Source organism: Urocampus carinirostris, chromosome 10, assembly GCF_059441175.1.
Source record: "Urocampus carinirostris isolate Australia breed hairy pipefish chromosome 10, RoL_Ucar_1.0, whole genome shotgun sequence".
NCBI classification, from domain to species: Eukaryota; Metazoa; Chordata; class Actinopteri; order Syngnathiformes; family Syngnathidae; genus Urocampus; species Urocampus carinirostris.
The window spans coordinates 16,607,345-16,630,624 of record NC_142358.1 but is presented as its reverse complement, the minus strand read 5'-3'; the positions used below and the strand labels follow the sequence as shown (position 1 = coordinate 16,630,624).

The 23,280-nt window shown below is 37.6% G+C and overlaps 1 protein-coding gene across 3 annotated transcripts in view; it reads left to right on the top strand.

Moving 5' to 3' along the window:
• LOC148357934 (syntaxin-1A-like) overlaps nt 1-16,549 on the top strand; it is a 142,687-nt gene extending 126,138 nt beyond the window's left edge. Inside the window, exons 8-10 of one of the 3 annotated variants that reach the window (XM_088344967.1) lie at nt 42-176; nt 6,797-6,907; nt 16,182-16,549. In XM_088344967.1, the coding sequence (XP_088201093.1) occupies nt 42-176; nt 6,797-6,907; nt 16,182-16,259 (324 nt within the window). In that variant the 3' untranslated portion in view covers nt 16,260-16,549. Of the gene's footprint in view, nt 1-41; nt 177-6,602; nt 6,714-6,796; nt 6,908-9,193; nt 11,515-16,181 lie in introns of those variants that run through there. The other 2 variants (XM_088344969.1, XM_088344968.1) reach the window with 2 other exon arrangements.
• Nucleotides 16,550-23,280: the final 6,731 nt, after the last annotated feature.

Below are 23,280 nucleotides of genomic sequence, written 5' to 3'. Positions count from 1 at the left end.
AGGTATTGCCTCCTAAATTCCCTCTCTTTTTTTACGAAAAGATCATCATGGACAACATCACCCAGCAGGCCATGAACGAGATCGAGACCCGACACAACGAAATCATCAAGCTGGAGAACAGCATCCGAGAACTCCACGACATGTTCATGGACATGGCCATGTTGGTGGAGAGCCAGGTGCACACGCTTTCCTTCCATCAAGGGCGTATCTTAAAGGGACAGTGTGTATTCTTTTCGAACGCTCAAAGAATAACTGTTCGTCATAAAAACAATATTGATTAATATTGTCAGAACCAGAACAGATACAGGACCCAATCGCGTGACGTTCTCACACAAGCTCTTTATTTTATGGGAAATGGGGAGTCATGCACGTTAGGAAGCCGGTCTGGCGTGGAAGGACAGGACGCCAGAGACCGACAAGATCGATAATGGATCAGGGTAACGAAAATAAACAGGACAAGAATAAAAGGAAAACAAAACTGGAACCCAAAATTAAACAGTACAAAATAAACGCGAACAATACCGGACTGCAGATATCACAGGAAAACAGGACAGAACCCACCTCTTGTGGGGCAGAAGTTCGTTGACGGGCTGACACTGAAGCACGAGAGCGCCGAGCATTATATACACAGAAAGTCAATCTCTAAACGAGCCGCAACTCGCACAAGACGGGCGGGGCCAATTGGGCACCATGGCAACCATGACAAATATAATAAGCAAAAATATATAAACTATATAAACGTGCATTTTTGAAATATTTGTATTTTTTTACCTTACATAACACGAGACTCACCTGACATGATTGTCCACCATCTTGCTGCTACGCATTCCCCACATGACCAAAAATCTTGTGAAAGGCAAGAAAAAGAAAAGAAAAAATGCGTGATTGTGTCACTTTGAGTCTCTGCAGTTTGCGTTCTTCCTTGTGCTTTTTAGCGCTCGTTTTTAGTTACACTACACAATACAACGACATCTAGTGGTCAAATATTGAAACAGTGTCCCTTAAAGCAGGGCTCTCAAAGTCTATTATTTGAGGTTGCTGGACAAAAAAGAATCTCAAAATAAAAAATATCAACAATTAATATGAAAATCAATCAATCAGAAATAAATGAATTTTTTATTATTTAAAAAGTAGATGCCGTCCTACTGAAAACAAGCGCTAAAAAGCACAAGGAAGAAAATAAACTGCGGAAACCCAGTGACCAAAGCCCCCCATTTTCCCCTTTTCTTTGCCCGGCCCATCACAATTTGTTTGCAGCAAGATAGCGTACAAATAGCTGTTGTTATGTAAACTCAAGTATTTAAAATAAATGCACATTATAACATACTTCTCATTTTTTTGCTTATTATTTAAATCAATGCAATGCGTATTATGATGTCATATTTAGATTCAGATATACTTTATTGTCATTCTTGTACACGTGTATATAGAACAAAATATCGATACATCTGACCCGCACAGTTTCCTTGAATGTACAGATATAAATGTTGTATTGAGTTGGAGTATTGAAGTACTAATTATATACTAAATAATTATAGCTATATATAGTATTATACAGTAGTGCAAAGGGTGCAATAGGAGCAGCTAACTAGATGTGCAAAATGGTCATACTCATTATTTCAGAACAAAATAGTTTTTCCCAAGTGAATTAGGATCTAGCGTGAGTATTGTGACATGCTGCTGCCCATAAATGCCCATGTACGGCTCAATTTTTGATGATGCTTTAAACTGAAAAACAACGGCAACCAGATGATGAAGATGCTGTATCTGAGTAAGATCAGGTGGTTTCTCCTCCTACAGGTAACCGTGGGAAACAGTACTGTTCTGTTTCATGTGGGAGGAGCAAACCCTTACCTGCAAAAAATAAAAATACATGGAGAGTAATGGGTGCTGCCAGGCTGTACAGACCCAAGACACACCACAGGAAGTGGTGCCCTGACAACCTTAGCGTTAACCGTGAACTGTGATTGTTTTTTTTTAATGAATAGTGATACATACTGTCCCTTTAAAATTGTGTAGTAAGGCGAGGGCTTCAAATGATCATTCTGTCCCGCAAGTTTGAGACCCCTGCTTCAAAGGTTTATCTCAGGGTTTGGGAACCTTTTTGACCCAAAGAAGCCATAAAAGCAAAAATATTTTGATTTTTTTGGAGAGAGAGCCACACCATATATTTTAGGACCAAAATGTTTGATAAAATTCCTGAAATAGTAATCATGCCAGAGCCTGTGTCCCCTATATATACTCAAGGCAGTATTAAGGCTTATTTTGACCATCATTTTTGTCACACATAATGGTTTCAAGTCATTTTGTCATAATGTCACAAAATTCTGCAAACGAGGACGTATTCACCTTCAGCGCAGATTGCGCAGGGGAAGAGACAGTAGGGAGTGCTTGCGCTCTGTGCATAGCTCCGCCCATCCCTACCGCTCACCCAATCAAATTGCTCTGGGTCCGTTTTGGCTTATTTACAGTTTGTTCTGTGGATTTTCATCATAAGGTGTCTCAACAGGGATCATGGATTATTTTACGAGCTTCCATATAAAAGATTTTTTAGCGATGTACGAGGTTTTTGGGTGTGGCACCTCAGCATTAAACCATACCTGTCAATCTGTTGTATTTTCCCTTACAAAATTATCTTACACCATAGTTTTTATCAAACATGTTTATTTATGTAGTTTAACATGTTATATTGTACATGTTTTTCGTTATATCATATACTGGACTGTCTCAGAAAATTAGAATATTGTGATAAAGTTCTTTATTTTCTGTAATGCAATTAAAAAAACAAAAATGTCATACATTCTGGATTCATTACACATCAACTGAACTATTTCAAGCCTTTTATTATTTGAATATTGCTGAATTTGGCTTACAGCTTAAGAAAACTCAAAAATCCTATCTCAAAATATTAGAATATCATGAAAAAGTATACAAGTAGGCTATTCAACTAATCACCTGAATCATCTAATTAACTCGAAACACCTTGCGAGGGTTTCCTGAGCCTTAAAAACACGCAGCTTGGTTCAGTAAACTAAATCACATGTATGGGGAAGACTGCTGATCTGTCTGCTGTCCAGAGGACCATCATTGATACCCTCCATCAGGAGGGTAAGACACAAAAAGAAATTTCTCAAAGAGCAGGCTGTTCACAGAGTGCAGTTTCAAAGCATTTCCACAAAAAGTCTGTTGGAAGGGAAAAATGTGGCCGGAAACGCTGCACAACCAAGAGAGATGACCGCAGCCTTAACAAAATTGTGAAGAAGAGCCGCTTCCAGAATTTGGGGGAGCTTCAAAGACAGTGGGCTGAAGCTGGAGTCCAGGTATCAAAAGCCACAGTTCACAGACGTGTCCGGGAAATGGGCTACAATAGCCGTATTCCCATGGTCAAGCCACTTCTGAACTCAAGACAACGGAAGAAGCGTCTGACTTGGGCTATGGAGAAGAAGCACTGGACAGTTGCAGAGTGGTCCAAAGTCCTCTTTTCAGACGAAAGCAAGTTTTGCATTTCATTTGGAAGTCAAGGCGCCAGAGTCTGGAGAAAGGCTGGAGAGGAGCAAAATCCAAGTTGCTTGAAATCCAGTGTGAAGTTCCCACAGTCAGCAATGGTTTGGGGAGCCATGTCAGCTGCTGGTGTTGGTCCACTGTGTTTCATCAAGTCCAGAGTAAATGCAACTGTGTACCAAGAGATTTTAGAGCACTACATGCTTCCATCTGCTGAAAAGCTCTTTGGAGATGAGGATTTCATTTTCCAGCATGATCTGGCACCTGCCCACAGTGCCAAAACCACCAGTAACTGGTGCACTGACCATGGCATCACTGTCCTTGATTGGCCTGCTAATTCCCCTGACCTGAACCCCATCGAGAATGTGTGGGGTATAGTTAAGAAGAAGATGAAAGACTCCAGACCTGCAAATGCAAATGAGCTGAAGGCCGCTATCGAAGCATCCTGGGCATCAATAACACCTCAGCAATGCCACAGGCTGATTGCCTCCATGCCACGCCGGATTGATGCAGTAATCCGTGCAAAAGGATTCCCAACCAAGTACTGAGTGCATCAATGGACATTTTCAAATGTTTGATTTAGTTTTGCTGTTATAAAATTATTTTTTTACTTGGTCTGAGGAAGTATTCTAATATTTTGAGATAGGATTTTTGAGTTTTCTTAAGCTGTAGGCCAAATTCAGCAATATTAAAATAATAAAAGGCTGGAAATAGTTCAGTTGATGTGTAATGAATCCAGAATGTATGACATTTTTGTTTTTTTAATTGCATTACAGAAAATAAAGAACTTTATCACAATATTCTAATTTTCTGAGACAGTCCAGTATATTGTTAATTAACATTTTGTTGTGAGATACTGATTTGCTCGACATGAATGAGGTTTATTATAAAAAAAAGTTCAAAAATTTAGTAGCTTGGACGTTCACTGTAGAAGGAAAAAATACATGCAAATATAATTAAGTAGAATAATACATTTTCGTATTTAAATTATGAATTCGTTTAATGCGTTAAATTATTGTTGGTAATATAATGATTAAAGGGATAACCACAAACCTGTCTTTTTTCATTTTCTCCTTTTATACTTGTTTTTTTTCTTAACTTCTTTATACAACATAATCATTTGTAAGATGCATCAAAGCAAGTGAGCCGTTTGAGAGCCGGCTCTCTTTAATGCGTTGAGCCGGAAAAGCCGTTTCTCTAAAAAGAGACGGACTTCCTTTCACTACACAACTACCACTTGGATGCGGCAGACGCATGCGCACAGTAGCATCAAACCGCTCGCTCCGTTTGCAACGGAAAAAAACTATATCAAGATAGAGGCTACCGCAGCGAACTCGTTTGATTTGATTGATTTGCCGTTCCGTGATAGTCGGTGTATAACGAATGGTACCCATAATAGACAAATTTGCGTTTTTCCGTACAGATTTTCTTGTACGTCGTACACCTCTTAAAATGCACAATAAACGTACTTTGTACGGCAAAAACGTACAGGTTGACAGTTATGTTAAACTGTAGTCAAAAATGTGTCCTATTTATACTGGACAGTACCGTCAACATACTCAGAGTTGTTTGGCTTCCTATGCACTACACAAAACTTCTCCCACGCAAATTTTGAACTACAGAAAAAATCTGCACGGCATCAATTTTGTCTCAGGGCCATACGTACTCATAAAAGGATCTATTTACGGCTCGCTAGCCATAGGTTCCTGACCCCTGGTTTACCCTGTGTTGTTTCATCTACTCTTCAAAAAAAACACAAAACTGGATCCATTTTTCAAAATGTTAGCACATTAAAAAAAGGAAAGTTTGATTTCTCCTGTACACGGTTGTGTCCACCATCCAGTGTTGCCGTGACGATAAAATATGCTGCTACGGTTATCCTTCTTTTAAGCTTTGAAACTGACTTTTCATGATGAGAAGTTATTATATTGTCAGTTATTGGCATGTCTACACAACTTAATTGTTGATGTTTATTGAATGAATGAACTAACCCCACTGTTTCTTTGTAATTGTTACTCTCTCTCCTCTTGTTAATACTCCCTTTTCTTCCTGCACTTTGTCTCCGCATCAATGGCGCTAAGCACTAGAGAACACTGCAACCTGCTAGCACACAAAGGTAATTGCTTCCTTTTTTTCTTTGCAGTCGAGGAGATTGGAATTGTTTAGTTGTGATTTCTTAGAAAGGGTCTAGAACAGTTAATAATGAGAGACTGGCTCAATTGTTTGAACTTGAATTCATTTTTTTACCCAATTGATTAGAAATAAATCAATTGAGCCGTGTCTATAAAAAACGTGGGTTAAGATAAGAATACTCTAGTACTTGTTTTAATTAGAAACAGCTTGTTGAACACGAATTACCCACAGAAATAGTCGCTTTTGTTAAAAATTGGGTTGAAAATTATTGAAGTAGAAACCTTTATTTTTTTACAATAATTATAAAATCTATCAAATCTATATTTATGTATGAATGAGATTGACCGTCATGTTTAGCTTCTTCCAATTTCTAATGATTGCTCCAACAGTGGACCTTTTTTCACCAAGCTGCTTGGCGATTGCTCCGTAGCCCTTTCCAGCCTTGTAGAGGTATAACATTTTGTCCCTGGTGTCTTTGAAAAGCTCTTTGGTCTTCGCCGTGTTACAAGTTAAAGTCTTACTGATTGTATGGGATGGACAGGTGTCTTCATTCAGCTAAGGACCTGAAACTGGTGTATCTTATTCAGGATTATACATGGAGTGCAGGTGGACTTCTAATGTGTGGACTAACAGGTCTTTCAGGTTCAGAATTCTAGATGATACACAGGTGTTCAAATACCTATTTGCAGCAGATAAATTGTTACAAAATCATGCCTTGTGAATTCTGGATTTTTCTTTTTAGTTTATCTCTCCCTCACAGTGGACATGCACCTACGATGAAAATTTCAGACCCCTCCATGATTTCTAAATGAGAGAAATAGCAAAATAGCAGAGTGTTCAAATACTTATTTTCTTCACTGTATATATGAAAACACATGACAAAAGACTATTTTCGGATTTGTACCTTATGAATATAAGTAGTTACTTGGCCTACATCGGCATTGACTACTTCTGTTTTTGTCACACAGGGCCAGTTGGTGAACAACATAGAACACAGTTTGTGGGAGGCACGGGACTACGTGGAGCAGGCCAAAGACGCCATTCCCAAATGCAAGAAGTTAAAAAAAAACAGCAAGCGGGTGAGACGCAACTCCAGTGTCGAGAAACTAACTTTTCTCCCTTCTCTCTCTCGCTTTTACCTGCACCTCCACCCCGCTGCCAGGGTGAGATGATAGACCGCATTGAGTACAATGTGGAGCACTCGGTAGACTATGTGGAGAGGGCCGTTTCCGATACTAAGAAGGCGGTTAAATACCAGAGTAAAGCTCGGAGGGTGAGTGGCGAGCACCCTCATCGACGAGCATGCCGACAGCATGTGTGGTTGTAGGAGTGATGCACGCATGCAAGGTGTGTAGTTTATGCTCTGCATGTGCAGCATGTGCGTAGTAGCCTGAATAGAAATGAAGAGCTTTAAATGTGCTTGCTTGGCAACCCCGCCTGAGGTCACTATAGGGACCAAACATGCATGAATAAATATTGTATTTCATGCACCACAAATAATACCGCCCAAAAATAATCTTTTGTCATATATTTTGTATATATAAGGCGCACTCGATTTTAAGGCGCATGAAATTGAGACTTTACCAGTACATATTAAAGCAATGCATAGCAAAACGTTGTATGCAATGGGGATCCGAGTAATGGCGGTGAAAACCCAGACAGAAAACCATTAGACTGCCAGTGGTATAGATGAAATACAAAAGGCATTAGAGCTTATCTCATCATTACACTATGATAACGATCAACAAAACTGAGTTTGCATAGTGCACTCTGATCTGTCTCCCCACTTCTTCCCCTGTATGCATTTCCGATTATCTCCGCTGTATTCTACGGTACTGTACATAAGGCGCCCCGGGTCATAAAGCACATTTTCAAATTTCTGGCCAAATTGGGGTTCTTAGGTTTGCCGTATAGTCTAGAACAGGGGTGTCAAACTCATATTTACTCGGGGGGGCCACACGATAGAACAAACATTATCCAGGGGGCCGGACTAGTAGATTAGAGAGAAAGAAATAAGAGAAAGAGAGGAAGAGAAAAGTATTGAGGGTGGGACAAAAAAGGAAGGATAAAAAAGTAAAGAGAGAGAAAGAGATTGACATATAAAATAGATAAAAAGAGAAATAGTGACAGAGAGGGAAAGAGAGAGAAAGAAAGAAAGAAATACAAAGAGAAATACAAAGAGAGAAGGAGAGAAAAGAGAAGGAAAGAAAGAGAGAAGGGGAGAAGAGGAAAGCAAGAGAGAAAGAGAGAAAAGGAAAAAAGGAAACGAAAGCAAAATAATATGAAAAGACACAGACAAAGAGGAACAAATAAAGAGAAAAAGAGAGAGTGAAAGAGAGAGAGATAGAGATTGAGAGAAAAATGGAGGAAGAGAGAAAGAAAGAAATACAAGTACAGCGTTTGTGAGAGCCACCAGGCTTTGGCAACATCAAGTGGATATATTTCAACCTTCAGCTCGTCTTTTTCTTGTGCTTCTCTGAGTGTTGTCTCTCATCTCTCATCAGCCGTACCGCTTATCCTCATTAGGGTCGCAGGGGGGCTGGAGCCCATCCCAGCCATCTCCGGGCAGTGGGCAGGGGACACCCTGAACTGGTTGCCAGCCAATCGCAGGGCACACGGGGACAGACAACTCACTCGCTTGTCTCGTGGATCAGAATCAATCCCTTAGCGGGCCTGATTCGGCCTGTGGGCCGCCTGTTTGACACCCCTGGTCTAGAAAATACAGTCAATATTAAGAAAACACGTCAAAAATATTCCGCACAATGACAAATACGTGATGTCCTAAAAAATGTATGTAAAATTTAATTTGACATTAAATAGCAAATAAACTAAATACATTTTACATTTCTGATTCGGTTTTGGAGTAAGAATGGTGGATAATGGGCTCATGCAAAAAAACAAACGCTCTGAAAACGTTCTTAGAAATCAGGAAATATAGCTGAAGTGCAAGTACATGTTGAGGCATCTGTATGTGGAACTCTTTTTTTTTTCTTAAAATGAGCAAAATGATAAACTAGTTGATAAAGAAGCCATTTTTAAGCCCTATTTTTCATTTGAAGAAAGGAGATAAGAAATTAGAACAATAAAAAAGACATGCATTAACAACATTATCTTGTTGAAGATTTGATTATTTGAAGGGGAAATGTGACCTCATATTAAGGATATTTTTTACTTATTTTAATATATTTATGTTAAGATTTTTTGGGGGAAAAGCACGCTTTGGTAAATAACTTTGCTTAGGGTTAGGGTTATAGTAAAAATATTAATAATATAGTTCATTTATATTTGAAGTTCAGATCTTCTAATCAAGGGTTCCTCATTTCTAATCAAGGGTTCCTCATTTGAGATCAAATGGAGCCGGGAAGTCACATGACCTGTGATCATGTTAACTACATATATATGCTTTTTTAACTAGTGTTAAAATGATTTGAGTTTTATTATTAGGAGTATAGACATGAATATGCAAGTTGGCTGGCTCAACCTTCTTATTTCACCCAAGTAAAACTTCCGTCCTCCTGCGTTTGCCCTAAAATATTTCCCCTGTCTGCCTCCATCACAGAAGATGATCCTGATAGGAGTTTGCATCGCCGCTTGTTTAAGCATCCTCGTAATCTGCCTTACGGTTGGCCTCAGTTAGGATGCCATTTGCAGATCAATCCAGCACCGTTCTGAACGTGGATTTTGCACACACACAAAAAAGTGGCCTTTATGTATCACTGGTTATTTTTGGGGACGCATGACGCTTGCTTAGCTTGGATGTTTTTCAACACACACCCACAAAAACATCCATGGATATGGGTTTGAAAATGTGCCTCCTCGTAGATCAGGGGTCACCAACATGCTGAGAGACGTTATGACTAATAATAAAATCTCCTTCCAACCCACATGAGCTGAGTCAACAAAGCCTTCTTTCATCTCTAGCCAGTGTGTGTGATTTCCTTGTGGAGGATATTAAACCAATATTGGTCATGGCTTACCCAACAATAACCAATGTTTAGTTAGTTATAACTGGCATGAGAAATCATTGACATGACCACGGTCTTTAAATACATATTTAATCCTTTTTGAATTATCTTTGAAATTAGCTTCATAATTTATAAGCATAAATCACTCCAGCCACTTATACAAGGCATTTGTTTTAGTGCTTGAATGAGCCTGTTCTAACTCAACTTCTTCTATTTACTACATGCTTTTAACTTTGTAATAACAGGATAATATGTTGAAATGCATGCCAAACTGTTGGTCCGTCTTGCTAATCAGTAACAAAAAGTAGCTCTCAGCTTGAAAAAGGTTGATGACCCCTGCATAAGAGGTCAAAGAAAAGTGCACTATATGCATCTCATTATGCATGACCAAACTTTTCAGGATCTCTATGAATTGCTCATGTTGACATATTGAAAGGAGCAAAATCCTTTGCATTCATTTTTTAACCAAGAGGTGGACAATTTAGTTTATTTTATGTATCATTTGTCTTGATTTTACATATTTGTAGCTTGTTTTACCAGCAAAATAATTAGAACGAGCTTTGAAATTAGCTATAAATTTGTACAAGATGGTAGATTATTGTTTTTATTTTAATAATTATTTTTTTCCCTTTTTTTAACATTTTTATCTTTTTTACTATATTTTGAAAATGTTTTTTTCCAGCAAAATAATAAAAAATTATCTTCTCTAAATTATATGCTAGGGCAGATGGTATATTATTGTGCCTTTTATAAGAATTATTTAGTTTAGTTAAATTTCTATGTATCTTTTTTTTTAGCATGTTTAAAAAAATGCAAAATAATCGAACTGAGTTTTATAATTTGCTCAATTGTCTGCTGTAGTAGCTGGTAGAATGATCATTTATGAATGATTTTATTTAATTACCTTTTTTAAATTATTCTTATTAAAAGAATTACTTTCTTGCAATATTTTTAAATATATAATAAAATAGTACCGTTATTTATTTTTCTTTTACTAGAAAAAGAACGTGAAAATGATAGCAAAATATAATTTAAAATTAGGATTACATACTATGCCTTCTTCCCGCCGCTAGAGAGTAGCAAAATACTGCAGGTAAATAAACTGTTTAAAACTCGTGAGACTTTTGGTCTAAAGAACAGGTTACAATATATGTAGTAAAATACAATAAATAATACATTATATAAGCAAAGTTCTCCGCCAATTTGGTAAAATTATTTTCATATTTGCAAGTCAAAAGTGTCGGGACACAAATGTTTTACAACAAACTTTTACGACCTAAGATTTTTTTGATGTAATATAAGATCTTTTTTTTTTATATAGCATTTATGTTTTGTAGTTTACAATTTTACAAGATTTGTAAACATTCAAGAGAGTGTGTCGTTATTTAATGCATTCAATTAATGGGATTTTTGTAAGTAAACAAGACTGTAAGATGGTAGAAAAATGAACCTTTGAATAGCAAAGAAAATTGTCACTGGTGTAATTATGTTTTTGTTTTAATCACTATTATTAACTTTTTTTAACCAATTTATCTTTTGTTGTTTTTTTATCCGGGGGTTACTGTAATCTGAGGTTATATGCGGGTGATTCTTTGCTTGTAGCAACAATTTATCCCCACATCATTCTCTTACCATTTTTCTATAAAATCTACAAAATGTATACAATAAATAATTTGCTATTCACTTTAGGCATTTGCAGTCATCTAACTATGAAAAAAAATGCTTTTTACATATTATTTTGTGTTTTGCATCATATTTTGGTGACACAGTGGTCATCAACTTCCTCGAGAGGTGTAGGCCATATAATTGTTAAATCAATTGTTTTTCTTCAATAATTTGATAAACTACACTAAACATCATGACGCAGTTGAATGTGATGAATTCATATTTTTACTTGCTATTTTGTACAAATTCTTCATGTTAATTTCCACCCTTTTAGATTGTCTTTAATTGCCTCCCAAAAAGACTACAATTCCATAAAAGCCACACACAGGAAGTGAAATAAATTGTTTTAGAGTCCAACAGTGAGAAAAGTGGTAAGCTTCAAATTTTACTTTTAATTTTATTTTAATATACTTATATGAGGTTCTCTTTAAGATATATTTTATAATGGCAAACTATGGGAGGACATTTTTAAAAACACATTAGATTTAGTTATTAAAGTTTTGTTATTCTGTTGAAAGTTAGCTAGCTAAAAGTTGATCAGCCAAAGAGCTACATCGAGGTTTGCGAAAAATTGTTCCAATCCATTAGGTTCCACTATTTTAGGTCTATGAACAGGATGGATAGGGGGGAACCTAACAGGGAAAATAGGGTTTGGGAGCGATGATGATAATATGATTGTTAATAATAATCTATCTATCTATCTACCTTGGTCATATCCCTCAAGAGGGGCGACCGACAGCAAGACAAACACATACAATAACAAAGGAAATAAAAAGGGAAAAAATTGAAAAAAACACACACAAAAATTTTTGGACCATGGCCAACCCAATTGCCCAAACACCCAAACAAGTTAGGCACCACGGCACCTAAATTGGTCATGCTTTCATCCCTCCAGATGAAAACAGGACACCAAAAAGCGGCCATGTCACTCGGGACAGGGTGAACCAACAAACTCTTCTGTTCAACAGCAGGGCCCGACAGCTTTCACTGGTTTACCCCTGCCGCATCATACAGGTGCTCTGCCCATCCCTTGGAACGCGCCCAAACATCCCACTATCCTTTTACAACACCTCTCCACTCATTCCTACCACCAGCAATAGCTCTAGCTTTCAACTAGATTTAGACATCTTTCTTGCAGTGCATCAATAACACCATTCACGTCAATCGCGGCCTTCCTCTTGGTCTCCATTGACTTCTGCTCTGTAGATCTTCTTCAACATTCGTTCTTCATCCATCCTTTCCATGTGTCCAAACCAACTCTCTTATCCACACACTTGCTCAGTTCCACTACTACCCCAGTTCTGTCTCTCACAATTTCATTTCTCAATCTATCCTATCTTGTCACTCCTAACATACTCCTCAAACACTTCATCTCAAAAACATTTAATTTCCTTCTTAAATCTGCGTTCAGGCTCCAAGTCTCTGCACCATGCAACACAGTCGGCACAATCACACTCTCATACAGTCCCCTCTTAACATCTTAACATCACTCTCCTCAGAGCACCCAAAACCTTGCTTCCTTGATTGTTAATAATAATAGTATATTATTTACATTACAATCATAATATTACACTAATAGTACAGTATGTGTTTATGAACAAAACATTATTAAAAAATAAGCTTTGTTGGTAAAACAAGTCCTTTGTTAGGAAATGGCACCAGCACTTATTGCAGCGCAGATTCAATGTCGGTTCAGGGCAAAGTGTGATACCAACCTGGAACTGAGAGCACAGTGCCTGCAAAAAGAAAGAGAGAAATGGCAGACAGACAGGGAGACGGGAAATAGGAAAAGAGTCGCAGACCTTACAGAGCGAGAAAAACGTGCCCAGACCTTTGCCACTCAATAACCCAACAGGACCTTCATCATCAGAGTGTAGCAGGTTTGACCTCTGAACTGTACAAGCTTATTTGTGACAGCAGGTTCCATTCTCTCATTTTAGAAAGATAGGAATACAATGGTATGTTATGTACTGGGATTCATTTTTCTGTTTTAAGCAAAGAAAGTTAGGTCAACGTCAAAAAAAGAAGAAATGAAGAGAGACTGAAAAGGGAAATAGAAAGGATTACAGCTCTCCTGGAGAGCACAAAGCAAAAACAGATAAGTTCAGAAAGCGGTGGCTGCACAAGTGCCTAATGAATTGAACAGTAGATGTGTGTGTGTTATGAAGCTTGATGTGAATGTTTTGTGATCTTTGATTAATGCTAATAGAACAGAATATAATAGAATAGAATATACCTTTATTGTCATTGTTACAAAATGGGTTGAACATATTGTGACAGCAAAATTGGACGTGGCACTCCAGTTTCACATTTAACAGTGAGGATAAAAGAAAACTAATGTGGTAAGCGATACTGTGTTACATGAATTTCCAGTCACTCCAAATTAGCAAAAATGTTGGTGGAAATCAGAAGATTTTAGAATCCGAAACAAAGCTTTTCCACCCTGTTATCGTCTGTTCCCACCTGTTGGGTAAGATTTGTTTTTTGAGAATAGAAATGAACAAATGCATTGAATACTGTAAATATTTTTGTGATATGTTGAGAAGTGAGGAACATTAAATGCATACAGTACATGGATACAAGTTCTTAAAAATGCCATTGTTTTTCATGCTTTCTGTTTTTTTTAAAAAATCATATTTTTTATAAAACAGATATATATACTGTTCTTAACTATATAATCTGTTACACTTTCAAGAATAAAAACTATTGTCACAGCTAAAAAGACATACTTTTTCTGTAACAAAAAAAATAATAATTATTATTATTATTATTTACATGTAAATGTCTCATTCTGATACACTGTTTAATAAAAACAAACAATATAATTAGATATTTATCCTTCTCTATGTATTTCTTAGTGTTTTACATATTAATATTGTAAGAAAATCATAAGAACATGGAACGTTTGATGCTTTTTTAATTATTTCAAAAAATATGACACAGAAATATTGCTGCCAACAGAGAATCACCAATGTACATGTGTTAGTTTTTTGTGTTTTTACTTTTAATTACAATTTTATCAATACTAATTAAGTTGGCAAAGCCATACAGTATACTGGAAGTACAGTGGCTTGCAAAACTATTTGGCCCCCTTGAACTTTGTGACCTTTTGCCACATTTCAGACTTCAAACATAAAGATATAAAACTGTAATTTCTTGTGAAGCATCAACAATAAGTGGGACACAATCATGAAGTGGAATGCACTTTATTGGATATTTTAAAAAATTTTAACCAACAAATGAAAAAGTGGGTGTGCAAAACCATTCAGCCCCATTGAGTCAATACTTTGTAGCGCCACCTTTTGCTGTGATTACAGCTGCAAGTCGCTTGGGGTATATCTCTAGCATTTTTGCACATCGAGAACTGATATTTTTGCCCATTCTCCCTTGCAAAACAGCTCGAGCTCAGTGAGGTTGAATGGAAAGCGTTTGTTAACAGCAGTTTTCAGTTCTTTCCACAGATTCTCAATTGGATTGAGGTCTGATCTTTGACTTGGCCATTCCAACACCGTGATATGTTTTTAGTGAACCATTCCATTATAGTTTTTGCTTTATGTTTTGGATCATTGTCTTGTTGGAAGACAAATCTCTGTCCCAGTCTCAGGTCTTTTGCGGACTCCATCAGGTTTTCTTTCGTCCTTTATTTGGCTCCATCCATCCTCCCGTCAATTTTAGCAGTCCTCCCTGTCCCTGTTGAAGAAAAGCAGGCCCAAAGCATGATGCTGCCACCACCATGTTTGGCTCTGGGGATGGTGTGTTGAGGGTGAGGAGCTATGCTGCTTTTACGCCAAACATAACATCTTGCATTGTTGCCAAAAGGTTCGATTTTGGTCTCATCTGACCAGAGCACCTTCTTCCACATGTTCGGTGTGTCTCCCAGGTGGCTTGTCGCAAGCCTTTCATGAAATGGCTTCTTTCTTTCCACTCTTCCATAAAGGCCAGATTTGTGCTGTATACGACTGATTGTTGTCTCATGGACAGATTCCCCCATCTCAGCTGTAGACCTCTGCAGTTCATTCAGAGCGATCATGGGCCTCTTGGCTGCATCTCTGATCAGTTTTCTCCTTGTATGAGCTGAAAGTTTAGGGGGACGACCCGATCTTGGTTGACTTGCAGTGGTCTGACACTCTTTCCATTTCAATATTTTTGTTTGCACAGCGCTCCTTAGGATGTTTAAAGCTTGGGAAATCTTTTTGTATCCAAATCCAGCTTTAAACTTCTCCACAACAGTATCTCGGGCCTGACTGGTGTGTTCCTCATTCTTCATGATGGTCTCTGCAGGTGAATTTATACCGAGACTTGATTACACACAGGTGGATTCCATTTATCATCAGTAGTCATTTAGATCAACATTGAATCATTTATCATCAGTAGTCCTTTAGATCAATATTGAATCATTCAGAGAACCTCACTGAACTTGACAGTTTGCTTCACTGAAAGTAAAGGGGTTGAATAATTTTGCACACCCACTTTTTAGTTTTTTATTTGTTAAAAAGGTTTAAAGTATCCAATAAAGTGTGTTCCATTTCATGATTGTGTCCCACTTATTGTTGATGCTGCACAAGAAATTAGTTTTATATCTTGACGTTTGAAGTCTGAAATGTGGCTAAAGGTCACAAGTTCAAGGGGGCCAAATAATTTCGCAAGCCACTGTATGTGTGAGCCTAATGCTAACAGACTTTAAGGCCATTTCAAGTTCTGTTTTGTTTTAATTTAATATACTACATAGTTATCATTTTGTTTGGAGTGTACAACATATAAATAGAGTAAAAGTCCCGATACTTTTGCTCCCGTGCCGTAGAGTAACGTCTGTGTTAGCTACAAGTTTCTAACCTGTTGTCTTCTTCTCCCTTTTGCTGCCCTGGATGGAAAACCGACTCTTTTCTCTCCGGTTATCGACATGTTTTGGTTCATTAGAAGAAAATAATGATAATTATATGCTGTGTGATTCTGGGAATCGTCATAGCCTCTGCCGTGGGGGGCACGCTCGCTTAAATTTCTACGGAAAAAAATGCAAACGTATTACGCAATGTTTGGCACGCGATGTGCAACTTCCTTTCCCGAAACGATGTGTTTTGGCATGAGTTCTTATTTTGTAAAGAAAAAAGTGTGGTGCTGCAACAATTGTTTGAGTGTTTTCAACGATGATGTTTTCTTTTTAAGCAATTTTTGTGTGGACCAAGTTACAAAGAAGGCGTGATGTAACACTATGTATACATTCCAACTATGGCGACGTACTGAGTTGACTTTTTTGTGTTTTATGTAAAAATAAATGTATAAATAAATACATACTTACAAATATATCCTGAAATAAATCACTCAAGCACTTAATATATTACATAAATGAAATGTACTTATATTTTTACGCATTTTGTCATTTATTGTCTTTTTTTTATGTTTTCATTATGTATTTCGTCGTGTATTTTGTCACAGCTAATTGTTATTCAAATTAGGGGGGGGGTCAAATTGGCTGAGCTTTTTACCTATTGGTTTATCAGAAACGAAGAATTTGGCTTGAAAATAGTACATGACAAAATACAAGAGAAAATGCATGACAAAAGACATGACAAAGTACATGACAAAATACACGTGAAAATAAGTATGGGACAAAATGCATGACAAAGTACACAAGGAAATACACTGCATGATACTCGACAAAATTCATCACAAAATAAACAACAAAAAAGACAACGGTATGCAATAAAATAAATAACAAAACACAAGACAAAATACATGACAAAATACACGTACATGCCAAAATATGCTACAAAATATACTACAAAATACATGACAAAGTACACACTGCATAATACACGACAAAATACATCTCAAATTATACAAGAAATACAACACAGTATGCAATAAAATACAGTACATGACAAAATACGCAACATAATACATGACAAAATACACGTAAAAATACATACCCAAGTATGAGACAAAATATACTACAAAATACATGACAAAGTACACACTGCATAATACACGACAAAATACCTCACATAATATACAACACTGTATGCAATAAAACAGAGTACATGACAAAATACGCAACAAAATACATCACAAAATACATGACAAAGTACATGACAAAATATTGGACATCTTACACAACAAAATATACGACAAAATAAATAATGAATTATACAAAAAAAATACACAAGAAAATAAAAAAAATGTAAATGACAAAGTACACATCAAAATTCACGACAAATTATGAAACAAAATACATTCGAATAACATTTTGTTGTAATAAAATACACAAAAAAACGACAAAATACGTGACAGAAATGATGACAAAAGTAATGACAAAATAAATGAGAAAATACAATTGAATAACATTTTGTTGTGACAAATTACACAACAAAATCGGTTAAAAAACACCAAAAAAAACATGAACAAATAAATGACAAAATACCTGTTGTGGGCCGTGAGGGCTTGCAAGCCTTTCTCTGCTGGCCTAAAAAATATCTCAATCATGTGATGTTAATTCTATTCTGTCCATCAATACGTATTCAATGGTTCCAAATCAGGAGATATAATGGAAACATATTTAAGAGGGAGGAAGAGAGAGAGTGAGAGAGACCAAAATGAAAATAAAAGCGATCCAGCTTTAAATAAGATTTAAGACAAATGCTGCGAAAATAAATGAATTAATTTCATTTTTGAAAACCATCATTTCTTATAAGTGTGTCTATATTTTTTTATTCTCTTGTAGGTTAATAAAGTTACAGTCTTATGCATAAGTGTACAATTTTGTAGATAAAGAACATTATTTAGTTGCGCGTAGGGTGAGGAAGAGGGGGTGTAGGGTTTGAGTCGCGAGATCTTTTCTTCATATGACCAGAAATAATCGAGAAGCACTGGTTTAGCCAATCAGATTCTGAGTTGGCGTCTGAGAGGGCCTTAAGAAATGTGACTGGTTTCACAAACTATAACTGGCTTGACAGCGGTGCTCCACTAAAGCTATCGCGCCGACAGCTGCTAAAATTGAAGAGACCTAACAGTACGAGGAAATATGCTGATTTAATCGCGAAAGGTCGGAAAACTTTGAAGCAAGCGAGCCTTTCGCAATTGGGATAAAGTGTTGTCCGCCACTTTTAGCCTAGAGGTAAGATCTTAATGTCAAGAACCAGAACAGGATCAGGACCCAACCGCGTGACGTTCTCACACAAGCCTTTTATTTTACGGGAAATGGGGAGTCATGCACGTTAGACAGCGGTCTGGCGTGGAAAGTCAGGAAGCCAGAGACCGATGAGATCATTCCAACTGTCCGAGTTGATATCGGACAGATGGGGTCGATACCGGGCAGACAGGCTAGATAATGAAACAGGATATCGAACATAAACAGGACAAACAAGACGGAAACAAAAACTGGAAAGAATAATAAACTGGACAAAAATAGACGGGAACGAAACTGGAAACCGATATTAAAAAGGACAAAATTAAACGGGAACAATACCGGACTGGGAATACCAACAGGAAAACAGGACCGAGTCAGAACCCACGTCTTGCGGGGCAGAGGTTTGTTGATGGACTGACAAAGTAAGAGAGAGCGCACTGAGCTTAAAAAGACGGAAAGCCAATCTGTTAATGAGCCGCAACTGGTGCCACATGGGCGTGGCCAATTGGGCAACCGTGACACTTAAGCCTGAGTCTAACACGAACTTCAGAAAAGCGGGAGAGAGAAGGGGAAAGTGAGAGCGTGAGAGAGAGAGTAAGGGAAAGCGAGAGAGAGAGAGATGGGAAAGCAAGAGGGGAAGGCGAGAGAGAGTGAGGGAGCAAAAAGCATGAGAGAGAGACAGAAAAGTGAGAGTGAGAGAGAGCGAAACGCGCGAGAGAGAGAGAGAAAGAGCAAAAACCTGAGAGAGAGAGAGAGCGAAAAAAGCGAAAGCGAGAGAGAGAGAAATACAAGTAATGCGTTTGTAAGAGGCACCTGGCTTTGGCAAGATCAAGCGGACATATTTCAACCTGCAGCTCGTTTTTCTCTTGCGCTTCCCTCGGCGTTGTCTCGCGGGCCGGATTCAATCCCTTAGCGGGCCGGATCTGGCCTGCGGGCCGCCTTTTTGACACCCCTGGTCTAATGTGTTTTTTAAAAAAGACCTGAGAGGCAAAACTGCACGTGTGCTTTATTCGTTTTCAATTTCCTGTCATTATTATCATCATGCAGACTTTTGTTTTTTTATAGGAAAGCAAAGACCGCTGCCCATTTCGTTTTGTGTAAACTGCCAGTATGTTCAAAACACTCAATATGTGGAAGATGAGGACCCCCCCCACCCCTCCTAACCCAGGCCACTTTTTTATGCGTCTGTTTTAAAAATCCTCCCGTTTCTGTTGGTCCTCACTCGAAGGTGTCCGCATGCAGTCGTCAAAGTAGCTCTGTGAGAGAAAAAAATTCAATAAAAAATGTGCGGCCGTTGTTACCATGTTGCCTACTCGACCTTCTGCTTTTGTGCTGTGTCGTGGTGACAAACGTTGTTGGTTTTTTTTTCAACTTTTGTTTTTCAAGTAAAAATTGTATGGAGAAAGAAAAAAACGTGGTTTGCGTATTTGTCCAAGATTCATTTACGGCATGGGTAACATCATTCGTGGAGATGTTTGCTAGTTTTTGTTACTAATTAGCACGAAAGACTACCAGTTTGATATGTTTTTCGAAAATAATAATATGATTAGGAGGATGTTACTATTGTTAGATTGAGATAAGTTATTATAAAATTATGAAATTAGGTTTATTGTTTTACCCACTTCTAACCAGAGGTGGGTGGTAGCAGCGTACATTTATTCTGTTACTTTTACTTATATTTACTAGGTTTTGGGAAAATTAGTCAAGCCAGTTCGATTTGTGACCTTTAATCACGAGGAGTCTCAAAGGGCTGCACGGACCACAGATTATTTCAAACCACAAACTATTATGACACCATCCCCTGATCTAAGACCTACATGAGGGCAAGGAAAATCTAAAAAAACTTCAAGATAGGGAAAATGAGGAAGGCTTGAGAAGGGTCCTGTTGTCACTTTGTGTGTCCACTCGAAAATAGTATAAGTATTTTCGAGTGGACACACAAAGTCTCCAGAAACATAACAAAAATACTCCACAATAACAACAAAACTAAAATATAATATAGTGCTTAAAAAGAGATAGCTCATATATCATTTAGCTTTTATTCTGAAAATAAAAAATAGTGAAGAATGAGTATAAAAATACTAATAGAGTAATATGATATTACAAAATACGACTACAGAATAATTCACTCCAAAAGTCCTACAAAAAGGACAAAAATACTAAAGAAGTGACAAAATTACTACTTTGGAAATACTACAAAAATTCTACAAAAAATACTCCTAAAGTACCGCTTTCGAAATACATCAATTATACCTCTACTGAAATTCTAAAACAAAGCACCAGTACATAATAATGTAATATAAAACACTACTAGAGAAATATTACTATGTTAACAGCAGAAATACTGCAAATTACAACCATAGTGATAATACAAAAATTCTCATATGGAAATATGACAAAAATACTACAGAAATAAATTAGTACTACAAAAACCTTGAGAAGGGACCACAAGGCGCCGTCACGAATGGCAGCCACTCCAGCAGCTCCCGTGTTTTTTTTCGATTGTTCTCGATTGTTCTCAGCTCAGGGATGCTGCTGGAAATGTGAATTTCCCTTCGGGGATGAACAAAGTATCTATCTATCTATCTATCTATCTATCTATCTATCTATCTATCTATCTATCTATCTATCTATCTATCTATCTATCTATCTATCTATCTATCTATCTATCTATCTATCTATCTATCTATCTATCTATCTATCTATCTATCTATCTATCTATCTATATGAGGTCATCCCCTTCCAGGATGCAATGGATGTTGCAATAACAAATAATAAACAGATATTGTCAACATAAAATATACATTATTCATATGCTATAGAATGGAAGTGTGTTTTAAGCTTGGATTTAAAAATTTCCACTGGGAGTATTTTGAAATCCCTATACTTTTATTTTTACCTTAGTAAATTTGTGAAGACAAAAAAAACGGTAATTTCACTACGCTACATTAGGCAACATAGAAGTTGTTACTTGGTTACTTAATAAATCCCCTCCACCTATGTTCCCTGTAATTTTCCACGGGTCTGAGCGTTCACACAAAGTCGGTGAGCAACGCTTGAAACAACAGTGAGCAACGGCAATCCCAAATGTGGCAAGTGAGTCATTATCAAACATTTCCAAAACTTGACATCAAGTCACATTTTGCGGCGTTTCCGGCAATACAAAAAAAAAAAATCACTTTTGAATGAATTGACTAATGTAATATTGCAAAGGTTGTACGGCCGACAAACGTCATTTGTTTTTACAACAATTCTTTCACAAGATTTTCATTTCTTTTTTTTTTCTGGTATCTTTTGTCGCATACTATATTTTGGGGGGCTTATTTAGTCAGTTGCACGATACAGAACTGTGTTTAATAACATTTTTTTTGTGGAAGTACAATTTTGGCAACAAGATTGACTTGGTATAATTGGAAATTATTTGAATCCAACACAAACTTTTTCTTCTTTTTCTCTTCTTTTGTTTTTTTTTTCTCAGCTTCACACTACTTTTCATTTTGGATTTTTTTTCTTTTTTGTTCTGTTCCCCCTTCCTTTAAGTCATTCTGTGCATAATTTTACATAATATTTGGTCATATAGGGATGAAAGAAGCAAAATCAACCTGAAGAGCCGTTTAGGACCCAAAAGAGCCGGTTCCTTTTAGTGAGCCGAGCCAAAGAAGCCGGTTCTCGAAAAACTTTAAAAACTCACGCGGGCAGTTTAGAGGGAACGCTGCCCTCCACGTAAGTACGCGTCTGTCTCCGCCCTACCATGTTTAACCAATCAAACGTAGCAGCCTCGTCACGTGACCATATTCCCCTTCAGCTGGGGAAATTTTGTTTACGGATGATACAGATTTAAAATGTCGCTTGGCAATAGCGACTATGAAAACACAGGAAAGGAGGAGCGCCCTGGCCTCTTATCAAAAGCATGTTCCCCTTAAGAAGCATGCCAAACACTAGCTTCAATATGCAATGTCTCCTTCGTTCGAGTTCATGGGCTAGCTGCTTGCAGAGACCGTTAAAATAATAACTATTGGGGCTTTAAATGTGCTACGTGGCGCTGCGTATGCCTAATTTCTCATCTCATCAGCTACACCGCTTATCCTCAGTAGGGTCGCGGGGTGCTGGAGCCCATCCCAGCAATCACCAGGCAGTGGGCAGGGGACACCATGAACTGGTTGCAAACCAGTCGCAGGTCACACAGAGACAGACAACTCGCTCGCTCATTCACACCTAGGGACAATTTGGAAAGGTGTTGCATCCCCGCCGAGAATTGTATCCCCTGTCGCGGGAGCGCGCACACGTCACTCCTGTTGCTAGAACCACTTTGACCTGGTTTTATCTCACTTTTACATCACTTTTCGGGTATGTAAGGGCGAACATATATCCAAGACCACTTCGTCTTGCATTCTTTGGGAATGTAATACAACTTAAACCATTTCTTCTTTGTATTTGTTTTGAACGTAATCGAACGGTAATGCACACCGTTTATAAACCACTTTTGAGCGGGTAACGTGTTTATTTTGCCTTTTCCGACTCAAATTGCTCGTGTTTAAACTGTTATGCACGCTACCATAAAGCTGATTATGCTGAAACAAGGTGTCAAACCAGGATAAGCGGTGTAGCTAATGGCATGAGAACTGTCAAACTATCAACAGATAAACGGGAGACAAACGTGTTTGATTTCTTCTCATAGTCAAACGAAGACGTAACACGTCGATAATTGTATTTTGTCTTTGACTTGAATAAACAGATCATCGTGTGCCTAATATTGTCACAGCAACGGTGTCATTTTTTTCTAGTACAAATGATCCGACGTCAACCTAACAAATGTAAACAATGCTGGTGGGAGGGACCAGCCGGTATGCAACAGCCTGGCTGCCGATAAATGCACCCCCCATCTATCTCTGG